At 42.7% G+C, this 20,599-nt stretch overlaps 1 protein-coding gene across 2 annotated transcripts in view; it reads left to right on the top strand.

Annotated features, from left to right (window-relative positions):
* Positions 1 to 3,291: 3,291 nt before the first annotated feature.
* LOC102693175 (disintegrin and metalloproteinase domain-containing protein 10) overlaps positions 3,292 to 20,599 on the top strand; it is a 35,007-nt gene continuing 17,699 nt past the window's right edge. Inside the window, exons 1-6 of one of the 2 annotated variants that reach the window (XM_069185921.1) lie at positions 3,292 to 3,459; positions 4,500 to 4,647; positions 4,972 to 5,090; positions 7,023 to 7,178; positions 12,800 to 12,882; positions 14,280 to 14,396. In XM_069185921.1, the coding sequence (XP_069042022.1) occupies positions 3,399 to 3,459; positions 4,500 to 4,647; positions 4,972 to 5,090; positions 7,023 to 7,178; positions 12,800 to 12,882; positions 14,280 to 14,396 (684 nt within the window). In that variant the 5' untranslated portion in view covers positions 3,292 to 3,398. The remainder of the gene's footprint in view (positions 3,460 to 4,499; positions 4,648 to 4,971; positions 5,091 to 7,022; positions 7,179 to 12,799; positions 12,883 to 14,279; positions 14,397 to 20,599) is intronic. The other variant, XM_006639991.3, reaches the window with a different exon arrangement.

The following is a 20,599-nucleotide window of genomic DNA, read 5'->3' as shown; positions in this document are numbered from 1 at the left end:
GATCCAAACACTACATCCCTGCTGTCTCGGCAGGTTCTTATGAGGCACTTAGAGAAGCTTCTCATTGTAAAAAGAGGAATTCATCAAACTGAATCCATTGGTGTCTCCCTGGCTTCTTTGACATCCTAAAGCCCATTTTGGTGAACGACAGAACAGAAGCATGAGTCGGCTTGGACCCGAAGTACTCTTCCCCCAGAGTATTATGATTAATTTATTTAGATGACATTTTTATTCATCCATCCGTTTTTCTAACTGCTTCATCCAATTCAGGGGAGCGGCGGAGCCGGAGCCTGTCTCAGCAAGCAGGGATACACCCTGGACGGGGCAGCAGTTCATCACAGCACTTTCATCCAGAGCAACAAAAATGTGTGGCCATTAATACCGCAAAGACATTTTATAGAAGCTGTGGGAGGGAAGTGGCTTGCACAAGGGTTCAACACTCGGTTCCCCACCCAGGACACCCGCCCACAACCTTCCACTGCTTCAGAGCAAACACTGTATAGTAGAGACCAGAGAGAACATCCCTCCATTCATTTTGTGACCACTTTATCTAGTACAGAGTCACCGGGGAGCCAGAGCCTATCCCAGCAAGCAGTGGGTGCAAGGCAGGATACACCCAGATACACATTCGTACCAGGACCAGGTTTCCCAGAAGTCACTTAACCTACCAGCACGTCTTTAGACTGTGGGAGGAAACCCACACAACCATGGGGAGAACATGCAAACTCCACGCAGACAGCACCCCAGATCCGGAATTAAAACCAGGGCCCCAGATCTGCAAGGAAGCAATGCTAACCACTGCACTACCAGTGCTGCCTGGAGAGACCATGGGATGCTTAAAATATAAAATTTGCAAACATTCATAAGCACATTCAGCATTAACTCTGTTTAGGATCAGAAATGCCTTAACAGCCTGTGTCCGTTAACGAATAATCGTTCAAACAGAGCATCGTGTTATATAATTCCATTGACATGAAATCCATTTAGTTGCAGTAAACACAGGAATTAAATGAAGGTTTATAGTATAAATAAGTACTTGAAGAGGATATTTTTTCCTTTTTCCCTGTGAAATAGAAAGTGGTATATTATAAAAAGCTACCATGTGCCCTGATGCTTAAAAGAATACTCTTGCTAGAGGCAAAGATACACTGCTGTAGGGTTTAACATTAGGAAGTAATTGGAATTGTATTTCTGTGAGAAAATGTTCTTTCATTAAGTAGGTAGTGAATGAATTTTTACAGCTCAGAAGGTTAGATGTCAACGATGGGTGAAGGGTGAGTTGGTTCCCAGACTAATCTTTTATAATTCGCAACATTTAAAGACCTGCAAGCTGTGTGCCTTTTTGTGCCATTTTGTACCAGAGGATGTGGATGATTATGAATATCTGTCTCCTGTATTGAGCTTTGATACACACACAAAATATTAGAAAATATACAAGGCTTGAAGAACTTTTCTGAGATCTCAACATCCCAAGGAACTCTGAATGGAACAGAAAAATACTAATTACAAGCTTAAAATCCAATCAGAAATAACCCTGTTTTGTTTTCCTGCTTTGTTGGTTTTACTTTTGCATAACAACAGGACTGTTTTACCAAGACTCTGCAGCACCACATTCATATCCCACATCTGCAGTTAGTAATACGTTACTGTCAATAAAGACAACTTAAAATTGTACCATCCAGAAAAGCTCAGGTAGAATAAAGAGGTATGTTTTGGCATGTTTGCAATTGAATTTGCCTCATAATCTTCAGATTGTGACTGCAGTGATGAGATTTGTAGACATAGCTACTTAAATTCAGACTGAATGCATCTGCATTCCTGTGTAATACATTACTGTACGTGCAAATGTAAGAACTTCCTTACCCTTGCTCACAGTTGCACACTTACACACATGTTCCATGTTCTCTGGAGCTTTGGAAGGTAATGGGTGAGAGGTTAAGGGTCATGCACAATCCCAACAGGTAACTTGTGTAGCTGGGCTAAGCGAGGAGTAGTGTGCTAAGAAAAAGATGCTGTATATTAATCAGATTGTATCTCACTCAGATCTGAAATAGATCTGTAAAGAAGATCTATAGTATAGATGCAGGAATTTTAATACCCCTTGTTAAAGATATGCAAGCCATATGGAAATATTTTGAGAGAATTCTGGAGTGCACACACTTTCTTCGTGCCAGCAGGAGCTGCAGGGGTTACAGGAATTGTGTTCTTGGATTGGCTGTGAGTGTAGCTGAGGGGCCCATGGAAGTGTGGGAGGTCAGTCCCATAGCTCTTGATGTATGTGGGGTTCCAAGCTGTCAGACAGTGTCCTAAAGTAACCTTTGCAAAGTGCCGCTACAGGGAGGGCGTGCTGAGAGTTTGCCAGACTCCGCCCACTTTGAGATCAGGCTGTCCTCAGCGGCCAATCGTGTCTCAGTGTGTCTATAGTCAAGGCAGCAGCAGGCATGGAAAGAATTCAGAAGTTAAAACATTGAGAAAACACTGTAGCGGAGGACCCCAGCTCTGTGTCTGCTCAGTCTTAAAGCACGAGTGCCCTGCCATGATCTTTGTGAAAAGGCAGATGGAGCAGAGTCTAGAAAGCAGCAGGACTATGTCTCTCATGTGCAGCCACTGTGGCCAGATGTAGACATTGGCATCACTGCTGTAAGCTTCCATCGCTAGCTCTTATTCAACTATCTAAATACTTTCAATAGGGACCCTGGAAGTCACCCTAAAAATATGGGAATCACTGCCCTTGACTGTCCAATAGTGTACATTGAGAAATTGTCTGAATCCCTGATATTGTTTCATTTTAAAAGCTCTTTCTGTTTTTTTTATTCAGATAGCAAAGTTTGTTTGCTATTTTCCTTTCCCCTGAAGTCCGTTCTCTCCAGAGCTGGATTACCAGGGGTTTAGATTACAAAAACAGCTCGCAGAGGACAGATCAGAAACACAATAGAGTGCACCACCTTCCAGCAATCAGATGTTAATCCCCAGTGAAAAACAGGTCAGGGGTTTGATTCAAGACAAATAACTGGTCTTGATAATTGAATGAATTTTCACTCTAGCCATGTGGATGGCTATTTTATCTTTTTAAAAATAAAAGTGTCAAAGCTGAGCCTTAAAAATGAAAACAGTACCTTCACAATTCAGCATGCAACACCAGCTACATCTTAGCTGTCCCTCAGTCAGAAAGAGCTTTGCCTCTCTTCTAAAATTCATGCCTTTAGGGATACGCATGCCATGTGTGACATGCCCGAATGTGTCGAGAGGTGTTTTTTTTCTTCTTTGGAAAACAACCAATGAAAAAGCTGAACTGTGTGCAAGAAACAATGATTCACCTTCATCCTAAAACGCAAGCTATGTGCCCTAAAGAGCAAGAAACCTGAAGCTTTCCCAGACTGCGGACGAGTCTCTAAATCATGAATAGTATCAAATACTTGTTGCTGGTGTCTCTGTGTGGCTCAGACATCCCTAGAGCAGGTAAGATGCCTTTCTTTCATCACGTTCAAATAGCTGCGCAGCCCTGATGGCTGTCAGTCACACTTGGGTTGGGATGTTACATGTACACCAGCAATTCTGTTGGCTCCGGAGCGGAAATCACTTTTGTGGGGGGCTTGCCTTGGCTTGTCTGCTCTGGAATGTTACGGATAAAAAGGAATTATTCCAACACACCATCAGTTTATGGGAAAGTGTTATTTTTTCTCCCTCCTGGCTCTCCGGGGAGGTATACAGGATTTATTTACACTAGTTTGTGAATCTAAGGTATGCTGACTTCATTTTGAAGTGCTTGTTTTTTTGGAACCTGCTGTAGTTCTGTCTTTGAAAGGTGGCCTGTTTCTCCTTCCTGTCCTTGGAATGCTGGGGATGGAATGGTTCAGGGTGTGCAGGCATCAGATGGGATCTAAGGGCACAAACAAGTAGTGATGGGTAGAATCTGGGATAGCATGCAGGACTGCTCTTGCTAGGGCCATCTTCAAATGAATAAATGACTGAGAAATGGCTGATAATAAATACCAGCCAATAAATGTCAGGAGACGCTACATCACAAGCACAATATGTAGAGTTCGACATGCCATCTGGAGGTTCTTGTTCAAACCTGGGAGAGTGAGAGGAGCAATTTGATTAGCTAGATTGGGGCAAGGTGGCTTTCCTAACCCTTTGCCCCCTCCACTCACAGCTGCACGTTAGAGAAACAGAACAGATGTTCCTTCCTGTGACTGATACATCGGAGTCATTACGTCACAATGCTGTGTTCATTGTATTCATACCAATTACTGATGGCTGTGGTAAGCCTGCCCTCACATTGCCAGTTGAACATGAAGCTAACTGCACAGTTCAGAGTCTTCAGGTCAGGACAGGGTCTCTTGAGGCCTCACGCTTTCTGGATTGGTTTCAGGAAGGCTGCAAAATTAGCTGTCTTCCCCTTATTCTGTTATGCTACACCCAGTCAGTTGCCTACTCTGTGTTCTCCGTGCATCTGAACAAAAATATCATGGTGGTATCATTTCTGAAACTTTCAGGAGCCTTAAAGGATATTAGCCCATTCATTAGGCGATATGAAGGGCTGTCATATGACAGAGGGGCTGTGCACAGGAGCCATGAGAGAGCTAAAAGAGAGACACAAGAGCACAAGCGTGTCATCCAGCTAGACTTCACAGCTTTCCAGAGGTAAAGTGCATTAACTGAGTCTTCCTGAACCTCTCTGTCTGCTGGCCTGTGCTGAATGGGTCTAATGATATCAGAGCTGACCATCTATGGAGTTTGATTGAACCAAACAATTTGGACAATGCATTGGCGAGCTTATGTCAGTCCACCGGCTGCTCTGAAATAAGAGATCCATAGTGTTAGATTTTATCATTCACTTTGGATCTGCAGCACTTCAGTCTTGTACTTGATTGTAGCTTTTTTTAGCAGAGGTCCCAGAAACCCTAATGCCTATCTACAGTTCTGTGGACAAATGCTAACTGTTTGCTTTTTTGTTTCTGGCTCTAGGGCTTTTCACTTACGGCTGAGGAGAGACACTACAGGGTTCACAGAAGATTTTAGGATTCATTTAAAAAATGCATCCCAGTCTGCTGACCTCTCTCATATTTACTCAGGAGGACTGGAAGGTACCAATCGCAGTCTAGGAAAGCAGCACTTAAGATCTTGTGCTTTTGCTATGCACATACTGTATTAGTAGGTGCTTCAGCATCCCGTAGAAACTGTAAGTGTGACTTGGGTTCTTATGGTTCTGTTGACCTGTCTGTGATCAACAGGGGGCACTACAGTGATATATACCTACAGTGCCTTGCGAAAGTATTCGGCCCCCTTGAACTTTTCAACCTTTTGCCACATTTCAGGCTTCAAACATAAAGATATAAATTTTTTATTTTATGTGAAGAATCACCAACAAGTGGGACACAATTGTGAAGTGGAACGAAATCTATTGGATTTTTGAAACTTTTTTAACTAATAAAAAAATGAAATGCGGGGCGTGCAAAATTATTCGGCCCCCTTGCGTTAATACTTTGTAGAGCCACCTTTTGCTGCGATTACAGCTGCAAGTCGCTTGGGGTATGTCTCTATCAGTTTTGCACATCGAGAGACTGAAATTCTTGCCCATTCTTCCTTGCAAAACAGCTCGAGCTCAGTGAGGTTGGATGGAGAGCGTTTGTGAACAGCAGTTTTCAGCTCTTTCCACAGATTCTCGATTGGATTCAGGTCTGGACTTTGACTTGGCCATTCAAACACCTGGATACGTTTATTTGTGAACCATTCCTTTGTAGATTTTGCTGTATGTTTGGGATCATTGTCTTGTTGGAAGATAAATCTCCGTCCCAGTTTCAGGTCTTTTGCAGACTCCAACAGGTTTTCATCCAGAATGGTCCTGTATTTGGCGGCATCCATCTTCCCCTCAATTCTAACCATCTTCCCTGTCCCTGCTGAAGAAAAGCAGGCCCAAACCATGATGCTGCCACCACCATGTTTGACAGTGGGGATGGTGTGTTGAGGGTGATGAGCTGTGTTGCTTTTACGCCAAACATATCGTTTTGCATTGTGGCCAAAAAGTTCGATTTTGGTTTCATCTGACCAGAGCACCTTCTTCCACATGTTTGGGGTGTCTCCCAGGTGGCTTGTGGCAAACTTTAGACGAGACTTTTTATGGATATCTTTGAGAAATGGCTTTCTTCTTGCCACTCTTCCATAAAGGCCAGATTTGTGCAGTGTAAGACTGATTGTTGTCCTATGGACAGACTCTCCCACCTCAGCTGTAGTTCTCTGCAGTTCATCCAGAGTGATCATGGGCCTCTTGGCTGCATCTCTGATCAGTCTTCTCCTTGTCTGAGTTGAAAGCTTAGAGGGACGGACAGGTCTTGGTAGATTTGCAGTGGTCTGATACTCCTTCCATTTCAAGATGATCGCTTGCACAGTGCTCCTTGGGATGTTTGAAGCTTGGGAAATCTTTTTGTATCCAAATCCGGCTTTAAACTTCTCCACAACAGTATTACGGACCTGCCTGGTGTGTTCCTTGGTATTCATGATGCTCTCTGCGCTTTCAACAGAACCTTGAGACTATCACAGAGCAAGTGCATTTATACAGAGACTTGATTACACACAGGTGGATTCTATTTATCACCATCAGTCATTTAGGACAACATTGGATCATTCAGAGATCCTCGCTGAACTTCTGGAGTGAGTTTGCTGCACTGAAAGTAAAGGGGCCGAATAATTTTGCACGCCCCACTTTTCATTTTTTTATTAGTTAAAAAAGTTTCAAAAATCCAATAGATTTCGTTCCACTTCACAATTGTGTCCCACTTGTTGGTGATTCTTCACATAAAATAAAAAAATTATATCTTTATGTTTGAAGCCTGAAATGTGGCAAAAGGTTGAAAAGTTCAAGGGGGCCGAATACTTTCGCAAGGCACTGTATATACCTGATGCCATGATCAGACCATATTAAACCTTTGCCTGAAGTACGTACAATCCTCTACCCAATCCAGACAGTGTCTGTAACCCTACAAACATGTTAACCATCTTTATTGTTGCCTTTCTCACAGATGAAAGGGGTTCATCCTGTCATGGCTCTATCCTTGCTGGACAATTTGAAGGATTCATTCAGACTCAGAATGCTACCTATTATGTAGAGCCAATCGAGAGATACAGCACAAGCCACTCGGAGCACCACTCCATTATATACCGAGAAGATGACATGGGTAAGTGTAAGAGCTCTATCTTGCCACACACAGCATGCCAGGCACTGGGATCTTTGTGGAATAATACACCTGTATCTGGAAGGTTAAATCAGGCAATCTATACTGTACATTCACAGCAGCAGAAATACAAACCTTGAATCATGCATGACTGGTATTTCATTTGTGGACAGTGAGCTATGCACTGCATTGAGTCACTGCTGCATGTACATTTGTGACAGGTTGGTGTCATTTATCTTTTCTTTGTTACATTTTGGTCATGTGGCCCTGCTGCACGTTAGTTTGTTGTCACCCAGCTTCTCAAGAGGGCTTGAGAGCTCCTGTTTCAGGGCATCAGGCATGTGTGGAGAGGCTGGCATTGTGAGCAGCTGGCGGTGGTCAGGGAGATCAGCTGCTGGCGGAGACGATACAGGAGAAGTGGGGCAGCGTGGGAGCAAGGAATGAAAGACGAAAAGGCACAGTGCACCCCTCGAAATGTTGGAAAATGCAAGCTGGGATGCGATGGAAACCCACATGGGTTGGAGAATTCGTGTATGCCATGAGAAGGCGCACCAACGTCTTTTCCTGATGCTGACGGAGTTCAAGTCGCTTGTGTTTGCTGGGTCACAGCCACAGCGCGATGATTCAAGGAAGAGTAACCCGAGTAACTAACTGGCACAGAGCGAGCGCCAAGAGACTCATTGTTCCCCGACAAAAGACAGGATGGCGCTTGTTTAGACTGTGCCTGGATCACTCTGTCACTGCGAGCCGGAGAGCTCTGCAGACATTGCTCAGCAATCTGGTCTCTCAGCTCTGCAGACTATCTGTCAGGTGTCCCTTTCTAAAGAAAACAGACTGGGGCAGTACAGGGTCATTCCAGGAAAGAACAGTTGGAAATGTTGTCTGCTCAGCACCAATTCTGGAGGGAGTATTCGCATTTCACATTCTTCAGGAAAACCGATCCTAATTAATAAGAGTGTACATGTTTAACTGCAAGCAGAACTTCACATATTTTCTGATTTTACTGACTGCCCGCTGGTAAGGCTCTTAATGACTGTCTTTCAACAGCAGTCTTTGCTTAGTCTGTGTTTCCCTTGTTTTCTTCCATCTGAAGCATGCGGTCGTTCTTTGGTTGAACACTAGCTTTGCACAAGGCCTTCTTGTTCAAAGATGACTCCGAGGGGTCTACAGAATGAGGAAGTGAACAGCTGTGCAGATGCCATCCGGCAGCTGTCGGGGACATGACTTTGGGTTTCCTCCGGATTAGGGTGAATCCCAGGTGGGAACAAGAGAGCGCTGTAGCTGCTGACATGTGAGCTGCTTTCCAGGGCCTGTCTCAAACACATGGCAAACACCCTCTGTTTGTAAGTGTAACAGTTTAGCCCAGATGTCATTTTTGATACAAGGTACATCTATTATAGACAAGGATGCTACAGTAAATATTAACATAAGAGGCGTTAGGATCCAGGCATTAGGACCCACGTACACTTCAGGATAAGCGCCCCCTGGTGGCCCCACTAACACCTCTTCCAGCAGCAACCTTAGGTTTTCCCAGGAGGTCTCCCACCCAGGTGCTGGCCAGGCTCACACCTGCTGAGCTTCACCCTGCTGAGGAGGCTCATTCTGCCAGGCATTCCAGGCTATTCTGACCATGCCCACTGCAACTGACCCAGTAACAGTACTCTCCAGTGTCCAGACTCAGAGTGACCAGAACTGCGCAGGAGAAGTGTGAGGAAGACTCAGAGTATATGAGTATAAGCATTTCATTGCACTAATGCACATGACAAATAAACTGAGACAGCTTCAGGGCCTCCAGAACTGTGCAGGCGAAGTGTGAGGAAGGCTCAGGATGGTCCTGACACGTCTCAGAGTGCTGGCCTATTCAAACTCTGCCTGAAAAGTGTTCAGTGGGCGGAAGTGTGCTTTCAAGTGCTAATCTAAACAATACCAGGAGAAGCCTGACTGTGTCTATTTGCTCTTTGAGTGCGATTACAGCTTGTCATGTGATACTTTTGTTTGAAGTCACACCATGGACGGCAGCAGTGTGCTTAGTGCTAGAGGTAACTGTCGGACATTTCCCATGAACCTCACTGCCCCCGTGCGCGTCTTTAAGCATGATTCCCATTAAACACATCAAAGAGCCTCACATGCTCAGGATGATTTTTATACATACGGATTCTCTTATTTCAGAATCTGAAGGCATGAACTTGATAAGCTAAACTGAACAGGAATGGGAGAGGACTTCACAAATAGGAGGCAAATCAGTTTTGTTCTCGGTAGATATGAGAGTTTGTAACGATCTGCTGCGTTTCAATTCGATTTGCTATCATATACTTCAAACTTTCAGTTGTTTTCAGCTGCATTTGGTCACTTGAAGTCAGCTGGGCACAGAGGATGAAACGTTTAGGGTTTTTCAGTGACAGTAAATCACTTCCCACAATGAGGAAAAAGAGCACAGTTTTCTAGAAATGCAACAGTTAATTTGTAAGGTTACAGACAGTCATTCATAATAAACGGAAGCCTCAGACAAATTTAGTGTGTGGGCTCCTAGTTTTCAAGTGAAGATAGCAACAGGTTGCAATTCCTTTAGCATGCTGCTACTTTTAGAGCGAGCTTCTGTGCCTGAATCATTACATCAGCACTTTCAGGATCTCCACAGATGCTTTTCTAGGATTGAATTTTAACTCTAAATATAATTTCTGTGACGATAGCCTTTACTGTATGGGTAATGTGGAAATGCCCAGCTGACTACCCTGCAATAGGCTGCAGCTGGGAATCTGCAGGGACTCCAACAGAGGCCGAACTGTACAATTCCCAACGGAATAAGCCGAGCAAATCATTCATGTTCGTCAGCAGCCTTGAGCACAGCAGCCTGGAAAGACCAGGCTGACTGTGCTTGTTATTCCTGAAGAGGATGTGCCCATTTGTAAAGGCGTTTGTGCATCAGAGACTTCTAACCCAAGAGTTAAAAAATTGGAATTGAGCAGTGCGATGCAAATGAGACATAAGAAGCAAAATTGCGCAGCTCTTCAATTAGAGTGTGGAAAATAATAATGTAATAATAAACTTTATTTTAAATAGCGCCTCTAAAGGTGGCTTCTCAAAGCGCTTTAGAGAATGAACAGCAACAGCAACAATTAAAAATAAACAAAAAATACACAATAAACAATAAAAAATACACAAGATAAACAGGATGGGAATACGCAGAGGAGACAGTAGATGGTGGTTCTAAATACAGTAGGAGCAGGGGGGTGAAGAATGGAACCAGTTCAGTAAAGGCTCTTCTAAAGAAGATGGTTTTGAGTCTGAATTTGAAGGAGTTTAGAGAATGTTTAGAATTCAGAGAGTTTAGAAAATGAGTAAGTAACAGTGCGAACCATTACTATTATTATTATAATTATTAATTATTATTATTATTATTATTATTATTATTATTACAAAAAAGTGTCAGATGAATCTCTGTAAAACAGTGACTGGAGTTCGGGTCTTTGGCTTTATGACAGAATAAAAGGAAGGTTCATTTGCCTTTGCACTTGAATTGTTTGAAAATGTGTAGAACACAGTGTTGGTGGAGGTGTGCGTGTCTTTCTGTCAACAGGTCAATGCCCTGTGCTTCCTCCCCGCCTCCCAGTTACCATGTATGGACCAGAGGGTGGCTCCTGTTCAGACAGGGTGGCGTGACTCAGTCGTACGGTGTCTCAGCTTGTTTATTCAAGAAGCAGCGCGTGTGCACCCTCTGCCAGTGTGCTGGTGCCAATCCCAGTGACCAGCCCTGCCTCCGCCAAGGTCCCCCCCCCCCGAAAGAAGGGTGTTTTGTTGCTCTGTGCACTCAAAATTAACATATTATAGACGAGATCACATTAAGACAAGTACTGTATAGGGTTTTGAAAGGTGTCAGAAAGTGCAGTCTTTTGCTGCCCCAGTCCAAATCAGATGGTTGTGTACAACTGAGAAATTGTAGCACAGGCCATTCCAGAGGAGCAATGCTGGTCTTTCACCTGAGGTTTCGGCTCGGAGGTGTGGTGGGCAGCCAGGGGGAGGAAGTGGTTTTCCTGGTTTATCAGTATTTATGAGTTTATGAGCATAATGAGCACAGCCATTGTTTTAGCTCTGCAAAATACAGCTGCCTAAGGGTTTAGAAAAATCCAGCTTTATAGTGCACAGAAGGATTCTCACATGGAATTTGATTCAGTGTTTTGTGGAGGCACGTTTTTCCTTCTGGGATAGCGTGAGTCACCTTCTGTGGAGCTTCTCTTGGGAGAAAAAGTGAGATCACTTTCCTGATATACTGGCTGTATTATTGTACTGAACAGAAGTCATTGCATTCCTTTTGGGTTTTCAGCACTTGATCCACTGAAGCAAGTTTGCAACATCCTTCTTTGATCCATAAGTGTGGAGAAACCACATGCTACAGCTTCCTCTGGATAAGCTGCATGAGAGACATGGTGTGTTTCTCACATTTCTCTCTGTCATGCTTTAGCATGCTAGAGTAAGGCTTTTCTGGATTTGTTCATACTTTCTGACTCTCCAGACCTTATTAAACCCCAAAGCCTCTCACCACTGTCTGAGAAAAGGTCATAATCACCAGGGTTCTGCTCCTTCATTGGACAGCATTTGCCCTGAACTTGTTTTTGTTCTTGCAACAGTTTAAAAGTTGCATTCAGCTGATTTTCACAATGTAACAAGTTTCTGAGTGCTATCCAAGCAAAACATTGTTTGGCTTCAGTACAATATTGTTACCCAAGTGCAGATTATTTCGGACTGCCTTGGAAAGTCAAGGACTCTGAGTGTTACAAGGTCAGGGACAGAATGCACAGACGACCTTCTGCCATTAAGCTCAAGAGGGGGTGGAATCTCTGAATTGACTAGTGTCTGTGGACCGTGGGGTTTCTGGTGGCTGTGGACTGTAAGTTTTGGGTTGTTAGCAGACTGAGGGGTTTCGGATGTCTGTGGACAGTGGGTTGAATCAGGATCCAGTGTCATTGGAAGAGAATGTCAGATGCATTTTTTAATAACGCACAGGGTTCGGAAATGTTTAAATCTGAACACCTGTTGGACACAGATGTGTCTGCATAAAAACAAGTGGGATTTTAACAGTGAGGTCATCTGAGGTTTGCAATGGTCTCTCTTGAAGGACAAGCAGGAAAATGTCAAATCACAGCCTACAGTATGTAGTCCACTTCAATGCCTCTTGCTTGGTAAGGTGTGAGACTGTGGGAATGGTTTGGTAGAAGTAACTGCCAATTCATGTTTCTAAAACAATGAGATTTCAGGGTGCAGTCAGTCAGTCTGAGCAGAGGAACCTTCTTGTTTTTCGGGAATTAAAACTAGCCACAGTCTCCAGCTGACAATACAGTAGATATCAACTCAGAATTAGACAGAATGAATGAGTGACAGTATATCTTACATCTTAGGACGGTTGCTTAGCAGAAAAAAATGCCATTTTACTTCCAAGCAGGTAAAGCTTCCATTAAATATCGACAGTTTTGTTTTTCTGAAAAACAATCAGTTCTGCTTCCTTCTTATTTAGTTGTTTGGTTGGGTTTGAGGAACTACCGACCTGTTCTGGATGTGGGATAATCCCCCATATCTTTGGTCGGGCCTCCGGTGTCTGTCCTGCTTTTTAATCCCGTCTGCTTTTCCAGATTCCTCTCCTCTGAGAAACGGCGGGGTGGGTTTCTGTGGCTCAAGAAGACTCCTGCGCTTCACACAGGACAGCTCTAACCAGGTCAGACATCGGCTCATTTGGAACAAAACAAACCGGGATCCCTCTCTATTAGTGCTCCAGTATTTCCAGGCCTTGTTTTAGAATGTTTAACCACGTAGTAAAGACAAGTAACAACCAATATTATTATTGCAATTAATTGTCTCGCATTACCATACAGCTGCTGGCTCGCGTCTTCCCTTTGCGCAACCTGAACAGTAAATGCAGCATTCAGATCTTTAGCCAGTGAAGGATGAGTAAAAGCAAAAAAACAAGTCATAAAAGACAAATTAATATTGCTTCTGTTTTAACTGGTTTTCAGACAAAACTGCTTTTTTTGTTGTTTTGAGCCGTCCCCAGAAGATTTTTCGGACAAACAGTATATGCAAATATGTATCAATATATTTGAAATGAGAAATAATTATCCTAGTAATAATAACAATAAAAAAATATCTATGCTTAAAAAAATTAATTTTTTGTGCTCTCTTGGTACCCTTACTGCACATGTGTTCTGCGCTATGGAAGACGATAATGTGAACAGGGGAGTGACAGTTAATCATACTAAAATATAATACTGTGTGACTGGAGGCTACACCTTTAAACAGAAAATTGATTCACTAAACTTTAAGCTAATTATTGATTCCTGTAGTGCTGTAACTTTACTGTTGGCTTTTATTCCTGGGCTAGATGCCATTGAAGGTCTTTGCTGCTCTTACCTTTCTGCCCCTGGGCTTGTACACAGGTCCACTATAATAGTGGTAGTATTTGCCAGTAATTCATGACCTCTCACTCAGTTCAAGGCCACTTACCATGGCTCATATCAAGGCTGTTGCATAGATTGCCAATGGTTACCTTTAACTAAAGAGTGACACTGATTTCTTATTTATGAGGAAGTAATATCCAGGAATAAACTGTCTGCAAATTATATGTAAACACTGGTAATAGATAAGCACACTTAACTGAAAAGGGTTAATGGTTAAACTCTGCTATAAACACCCTGTCAACACCCATGACCCTTAATTTACAAGCTGTTTATTCTTGGTGTTTTGTAACAGATTGCAAATTCTCCTTCACTATTTCTCTTTTGAGGATGCCTTTAGGAAGGGATGCTGTGGCAGTGCTAGTCTTAGGTTGGAAACACTGCATGGTGATTGTCACAGTGTGGCTGGGCTATACATTCCATGCATTTGAAGAGATGTGCCAAGTGTTTTAGTGCCATTGTAGACTAGATGTTTTAAACAAGTTTCTAGTTATGTCCTTGCACGTGTTTTTAGATCTGTACAGGGGAGTGCAATTAAAATATTCGGTTTGGCATTTGTTGGGTGTGACAGCTTTGTAACAGCGTGTGATGCTAAGCGCCAGCAATCCCAAACCTGTCGTCTTGTTGTCGTGTCCTGTAAATGTTTCCTCACGTGGGGCAGGCCATGTCCAGATCCCGGAGGACAGTGGACTCCTCCAAAACCAGCTGCACACTCCACCTGCGCACAGACCACCTCTACTTCAAGAAGTTTGGGAGTGTGGAAGCCATCGTGGCACAGGTGAGCTGTGTTGGACAATGTGCAGTACGATATCTACCCTCCTGCGGGGCTGCAGAAAAAAAGTTTTATATTTGTAGCCAATCATCTTTTACCCCAGTACCATGCTGAAGAATTCATATGCAGTATAGCTATCAAAGATGGTATTTCCTTACTTGTCCAGATCCCCAAATAATTAAATATGATTCCAACTGAAACTGGAAGAATCACAGAGGGTCATGACGAACACAAGACATTTAGCTTTGCTGCAGACACATGTTCTCTGTAGATTTAAGTTCTGTCTGCAGCATTTGTGATGCATACTCAGTTGTGAAAATCTAAAAAAAATCACAAGGTGTGTCACAGTTATCTATGCCTTTTTTCTTGCAGTAACCTTAACCTGTTATATTTTCACAGCAGGTCTCTGAACACTGTGTACGCATAGGGAACTTTGGTTAACTTAACAGAAAAAGTTTATTGACCTGTGGTTTAACAGCCTAATGTTATACAGCTTCCTTGGAAATTTACTGCAGTAGATTATGATTGGAATTGTTTTGCTGTTTCCTACAACTTTCCTACTGCTCTCATTAAGATTTTCATCTGTTTCTTGCATATTTTAATGGGCTATTCATGATCAAGACAGTAATGAGCAATAATATTCCTGTATAAAATTCTTATCTTCCCCTTTGATTACGTTTTTCACTGGTTTCAAAAGATGTATCTATTATATCGAACTGTATCTTAACAAACCCTTTCCCAAGTGTGATTGTTTTTGTATCCTAATCATTTTATATCTTTACATTTCTATCTTCACCAATGAGAAATTATTTTACAAGAAGGCTTGCAGTCAGCTTTATCTCGAACTAGTAAAATGTGTTTTAATAATACAGTGGAAGAGTTTGGAGCTTTCAGGATGAGCATAGGTAGTGCATTTTCTGTCATTTTTTTGTGATTTTCTGTCAGATCAGGAGACCAAATGGTAATTACGATTTTGCAGAAGTTCAGGCCATAGAATTCTTTTGAGGTGCCAAATGTGTTTGGAATCAATTCATGTGTCACACAGGTGCTGTATAATGCTGGAGGCAAAGGTGTAAACCACAGAAGAGTCTTGTGGTTTAATTTATAAATGTATCTTCTGGACTATAGTCAATTTTGGTTATGTTAATTCAATGGTTGAATGGGACCCTTTCAAAAGTGCAGGATAATAATGGCATATTTGTTTTATTTTTATGCCTTAAACTCTGAGTAAGAATTACATATCTCTTACACTGAAACTGATGGTTGCTATGATTATTAAAGTATTATTTGTTTGAGGTTGGATTAGCACTTTTATTGTTAATAATTTCTCTTGACATGAGAAATGAATGAGCTGAATCTCGAATGACTTTTGTCCTAATCCTCTATAGTTTAATTCCCATCCAAAGGATGTTTGATGTCTGAGATCTATGCTAACTTATCTCTTTCTTCTCAGCTTCTCAGCTGTTTGGGAAGTTAAATTCTGTGAATTCATTGATAATCCCTTTTGTGATGACACCAGATGTTTTGCAAAATTAATTTGGGGTGAATTAAAACTTTTGTTGCACATTAGGTAAATCTGACACAGTAGAACTGCATGCATCAAGGTTGAGTGACATCACCCTATAGGATAACATACATATTGTTTCCTACACACCTTCATTTATGCATAAACTGTGTTCTGCTGAAGAAGCCAAAAAACATCAGAAGTGAACTTTTTTTGTATCGTGACACTGAAAGTCTTATATTTTTCAAGACATCTTCATTGCCTTTTATTTTTTGTTTTAGTGTCTAATTTCAGTTAATTAATTTCTTCAGCACTGTCGTGGGTCTTTAGAAGTCTTACTGCATTTGCGTCTTAAGAAATATTGCGTCTTATGAAATATCTTAAGAGGATTTCAGTATCACTGAAATTAAATTACTGCGTCCAGTAAAGGACTACAAATAAATCTAAAATCCAGCTACAAGAAAGGGAAAAGGGCCGTAGAATATTATCTCTGCATCAATCAGATTTTAATGAAGTCAATCCCAGTAATATGTAATTCAAAACACGTGGCACTGAGAGAAACTGAATTTTCATGATTATCTTGTTTAAAATGTGTATTAACTTGAGCCGCCAGGTATGTTTTTTCCTGTCAAGTTTCGCATCGAAGGTCTGACTTCATTTTTTCAGATTACAGGTTTATCGCTGGGGCAGAGCTCTCGCCTCTTCTTGCTTTTAATGCAGCATGAACACTGTTCGGGCATGCTCCGAAACCGTGGCGAAAATAAGACCCTGGTTGGGATCAAATGGAAAATGGATGTCACACCGGAAAAAGTAGTGATTGCATAGGATGGGAAGTAAGGGTGTTGGGGATAATAGCAACCTGTGTCCACTGTACACTTCAGCTACTCTTTTCAGGATCCGTGTCCTGTGCTTTCAACCTGTGCAGTGGTATCAGTGTTTTCCCTCCTGAGCTCTGTGCTCTGGTTGGTCATCACAGCTGGATCACAGCTGGATTCTCTAGTTACTCTTATTTAACTCGAGAAGACCAGTCTCTCCAAGCCCTGTTTCTAAAAATACGTCTGCTCACACTGTAGTTCAATATAAATCAATTGCAGGACCAAAAGAGGTCTGAAGAGATGGAATGAGATCTGCTATTGCCAGAAGTATTTAACCAAACACATATGCAGCTGCATTCTCTCAGTCTCCTGTCGCTGGCAGCTATAATATGTTTTATATGGATTTAGCTTCTCTGTAAAATCTGCTTTACATACTCTCCGCTTTCTCAAGCCAGAACTCCAAGAAGACTACAACTAGTACAGTACAGTGTGTCAGGTTTGCTATGGATATGTAATTATTATTATTATGATTATTATTAAAAGCATCTGTTTTTTCTGAGCCGCTTGACAATATGCAAGATCAGACTGTTGTGGATATTCCTTTATGTAGTAACTTAGGCTGATAAACTTCCAAAGCTTTGAAGCTTTAGCAAGCATGCAGGTTTAATTTACAGTTGATTCAATTCTTCTTCATCAGCTGGGGGTTTAAAAAGGCTGCAGTATATCGTTATCATTCCTGCTGTTGCAGCAGTGCTTATAGTAATAACATGTTTGAAGAGGAAGCATAATCAGTGAAGGTGTAAGTACCAGGGGGACTCTCTGTGTCTGTTACACAAGTGCATGGAGCTCCTGTTACAGATCCAGTTATCTTGGCTGGGTGCCCATGCTGCTCAAGGCTGGCATTGCTGACTGCCAGCTCCCCCTGATCTTTACACAGAGAGGGAGATGCCAGCCTGCTGGCGCCATTCCAGGCTGACCAGTTTCAGCTGCAGCGGCAGGGCCAGTGCCAGCACATTGCGCTCGCTGGTGCCCTCTGCCCTGCGCGGTTCATCGCAGGGGCCTGGTGTTTCCTCAGGGCTGTCTGGCGTGCTGCGTTTCCCAACAGCAAGATCGCCCAACCTCCCTTCCACCCCCTCCTGTCCTCGCTGGGTCGGCGTCTGTCAGGAGTGCAGCGAGATCGAAAAATCCCACTATAATGTTGCTTCCACTGCCTCTGCAGACTCTACAGTGTGGCACACGTCTGACTTGAGGTGGACTGCAGTTTGGATGGAAAGCTCTGCATGGACTTTGGCGATTACATGGCTGTTTCTGCAAAAAGAAATGTCGAGGCCAAATTAGACATGAAAAATCCTGGTTTTCATTCCAACCCACCTTAATTAAATAATGAATTGACCTAAGAAGTTGTTTCAATTGCCTATTTGCCTTTTGCTTCAAGTCACAAGTTTGGGGATTTTATTTCACTTTCAGGATACAATAGTTCAAGCTCCAACATGTTTAAGAGCTGGGAACAAACACGTCAAATTAATCTTATTAATTATGAGATTGATGAAGAGTTTGATTGTGTAACTGAGAGCTCGGGTGGACTGAAAACCCACGGGTGTGGGGGTCACCAGGATTGTGAAATACTGCTCCAGAGCATGTAGGATCATCGTTTTATTTTTATGCCATCATCAAAAGGAAGGGAAAATGGCGCTCCTAGAACATGTGCATGTATGTACAAGAAAGGTTGATTGTTGGGGTACAGCATGTTAGCCTCAGGCAGCTGTGGAGAGATGTCCTTTTTGAAACTCCCCACCTTAAGCTCAAAGCTGACCTTTGACCTGACCTGCCATTCCTTTCCCTCCAGTGCAGAGTAGGTCTGCAGCCACATTATTTTAAAATGTAAAAACTGTGTTTGTGATAGTCCAGCATGTTCCAGGGGTACTTATTCTGAACTCCTGCCCAGGTGACTGGTGTTTCCAGACAGAAGACACAGTCCTTTCTGGTTCATTAGTTCACAAGTAAGCAACATTGTGATAAAGTGGAATCCTTTTCTAATTTCATGAACTGTGATGTGGGAGGACGCCTACATATCATTCATATTGCCGTTTAATATTGGCGAATGTTCCAATGGGGAAAATAGTAATAAACAAATGTACTGCTACCACCCCTCACTCATCAAGTCAAGAACATGAAGTAATAATGGCTTTAGGGAAAAAGCACTGTGTTCCCATCCTTATCGAATGACTAAAAAGCTCTGCCAGTTTCTTCTCGGTGCAGTGGGAGTGTCAAAGAGCTCGAAGTGCACAGACATTTCTCTGTAGTCCTGTAAGAAGCAGTCTCAACACTCATGTTTCTTGGAGCGCAAAAGCAGGCATGAGACCAGAGCTATGAAACAAGTTTTCCTCTGCAGGATGCTTCAGCAATTTGTAATTTATTTACAATAAAGTGTAAATATCTCCAATAGGAATAATTGTAGGGAATGAAAAGAGAAGCAGATCAAATCTTCACCTCTGTCCCCAGAAAGTCTGGGCAGTTTCAGAATTTGATGGTTAGATGGCAAACTTGTTCATACCTTCAGCCTTGCAGAAGGGGTTTTGTCTGTGCGGCATAATTATTGCCCTTCTGGGTGTGCTGTGCTTGTCTCAATAACACACAGAGTGGATTTTATACTGCAATGTCAGTCAAACTAAAACAAGGTTTTATTTTTAGATTTTTGTAACACTTGTCGTATAGCCCCATGATTGGATAGTGCCCTATCTGTCACGACTATAGTCCCCCCTCCTTAAGGGTGCTCCAGCCCTTTCACTAAAGACTTCATTCTCTGCACCTGTTTCCCATTCCCTGCCCACCTTAAAAGCCAGGCGCTGACGCTCATCCGGGCTCTGCATCTGATTTCCATATCGTGCGAGTCCGGGACCAGGAAGCGCCTGGTCCCGTTAAGGTTTTAACCTCCGTTCCCGTTCCTGTTCCCCGTCCGCCGCTCCCGACCCGGCCTTCGTGGTTTTAATTCCGACTTCTGATGGATCTCCTGGTTTTGGACTTACCTTCGTGTTTTGGATACTCTATGGATTATTCTTTGGGATTGTTCGCCTCGGCCACACCTCCCCGTGCACCAGCGCACCTTGGACACGCCCCCCCGTCTTCAGCCCCGTTTTCCTGCATGACGTTTCCCCAGTGTTCCCCCACTTCGTCGGATTGTGTCGTCCGCATAGGGCCCGGAAAGAACTGTTCGTTACACTATCCAAACGGAGAACAGTACTGTTGCTTTTAACCCTGATCTACATCCTACACTTCCAGGAAAAGTTCTTTGCTTGACATGACCCTCTCAGAGATAAAGGCTTGGATGGCTTGTTGGTTACTGACAGGAGGTGCTTGGGGGATCATCAGTTTCATCTTTAATGACAGCTGCTTTATTTGATTGTCTGTATTTTTCTTGGTCTTTCCGTTAGCTCTACAGCTTTGAGATTCTTTCTCTAATGCGAGCCCCTGATTTGGAAATCAGCCACATATGGTGCCCTCCAACTTTATTCATACCTTCAATGGAATAGGAACAAATACATATAGTATAATGAGTTAAATACAGCATTCTCATAATGAGAATGTGATGTTTTTTGTTGCTGTTTCAACAGGGCTATAAATAAATCTGGAGAGCAATGGGTATGCATGTATATTATAACGAGTTTGTACGTTGTCGACATTTTGTTATTTGCTTCGTTGTACCTCCTGATTTTCCATTGAGGTGCACCATGTTGATCATTTCCACAAGGGATGCAGTTGTTTAAATGTGGTGAAGCATGCTCAGTCGTCATCTTCCACTCTTTCTCCCTTGGCATCCCCGTTCGTATGTTAATTGTTCTTATTTACCAGGAGGCCTTGCGGGACTTTCCCATTCTCTTCCCATCAGCCCC

This window comes from Lepisosteus oculatus, chromosome 29, assembly GCF_040954835.1.
Source record: "Lepisosteus oculatus isolate fLepOcu1 chromosome 29, fLepOcu1.hap2, whole genome shotgun sequence".
NCBI classification, from domain to species: domain Eukaryota; kingdom Metazoa; phylum Chordata; class Actinopteri; order Semionotiformes; family Lepisosteidae; genus Lepisosteus; species Lepisosteus oculatus.
The sequence above is the reverse complement of the archived record's forward strand: the minus strand, read 5'-3'. Positions and strand labels throughout refer to the sequence as shown.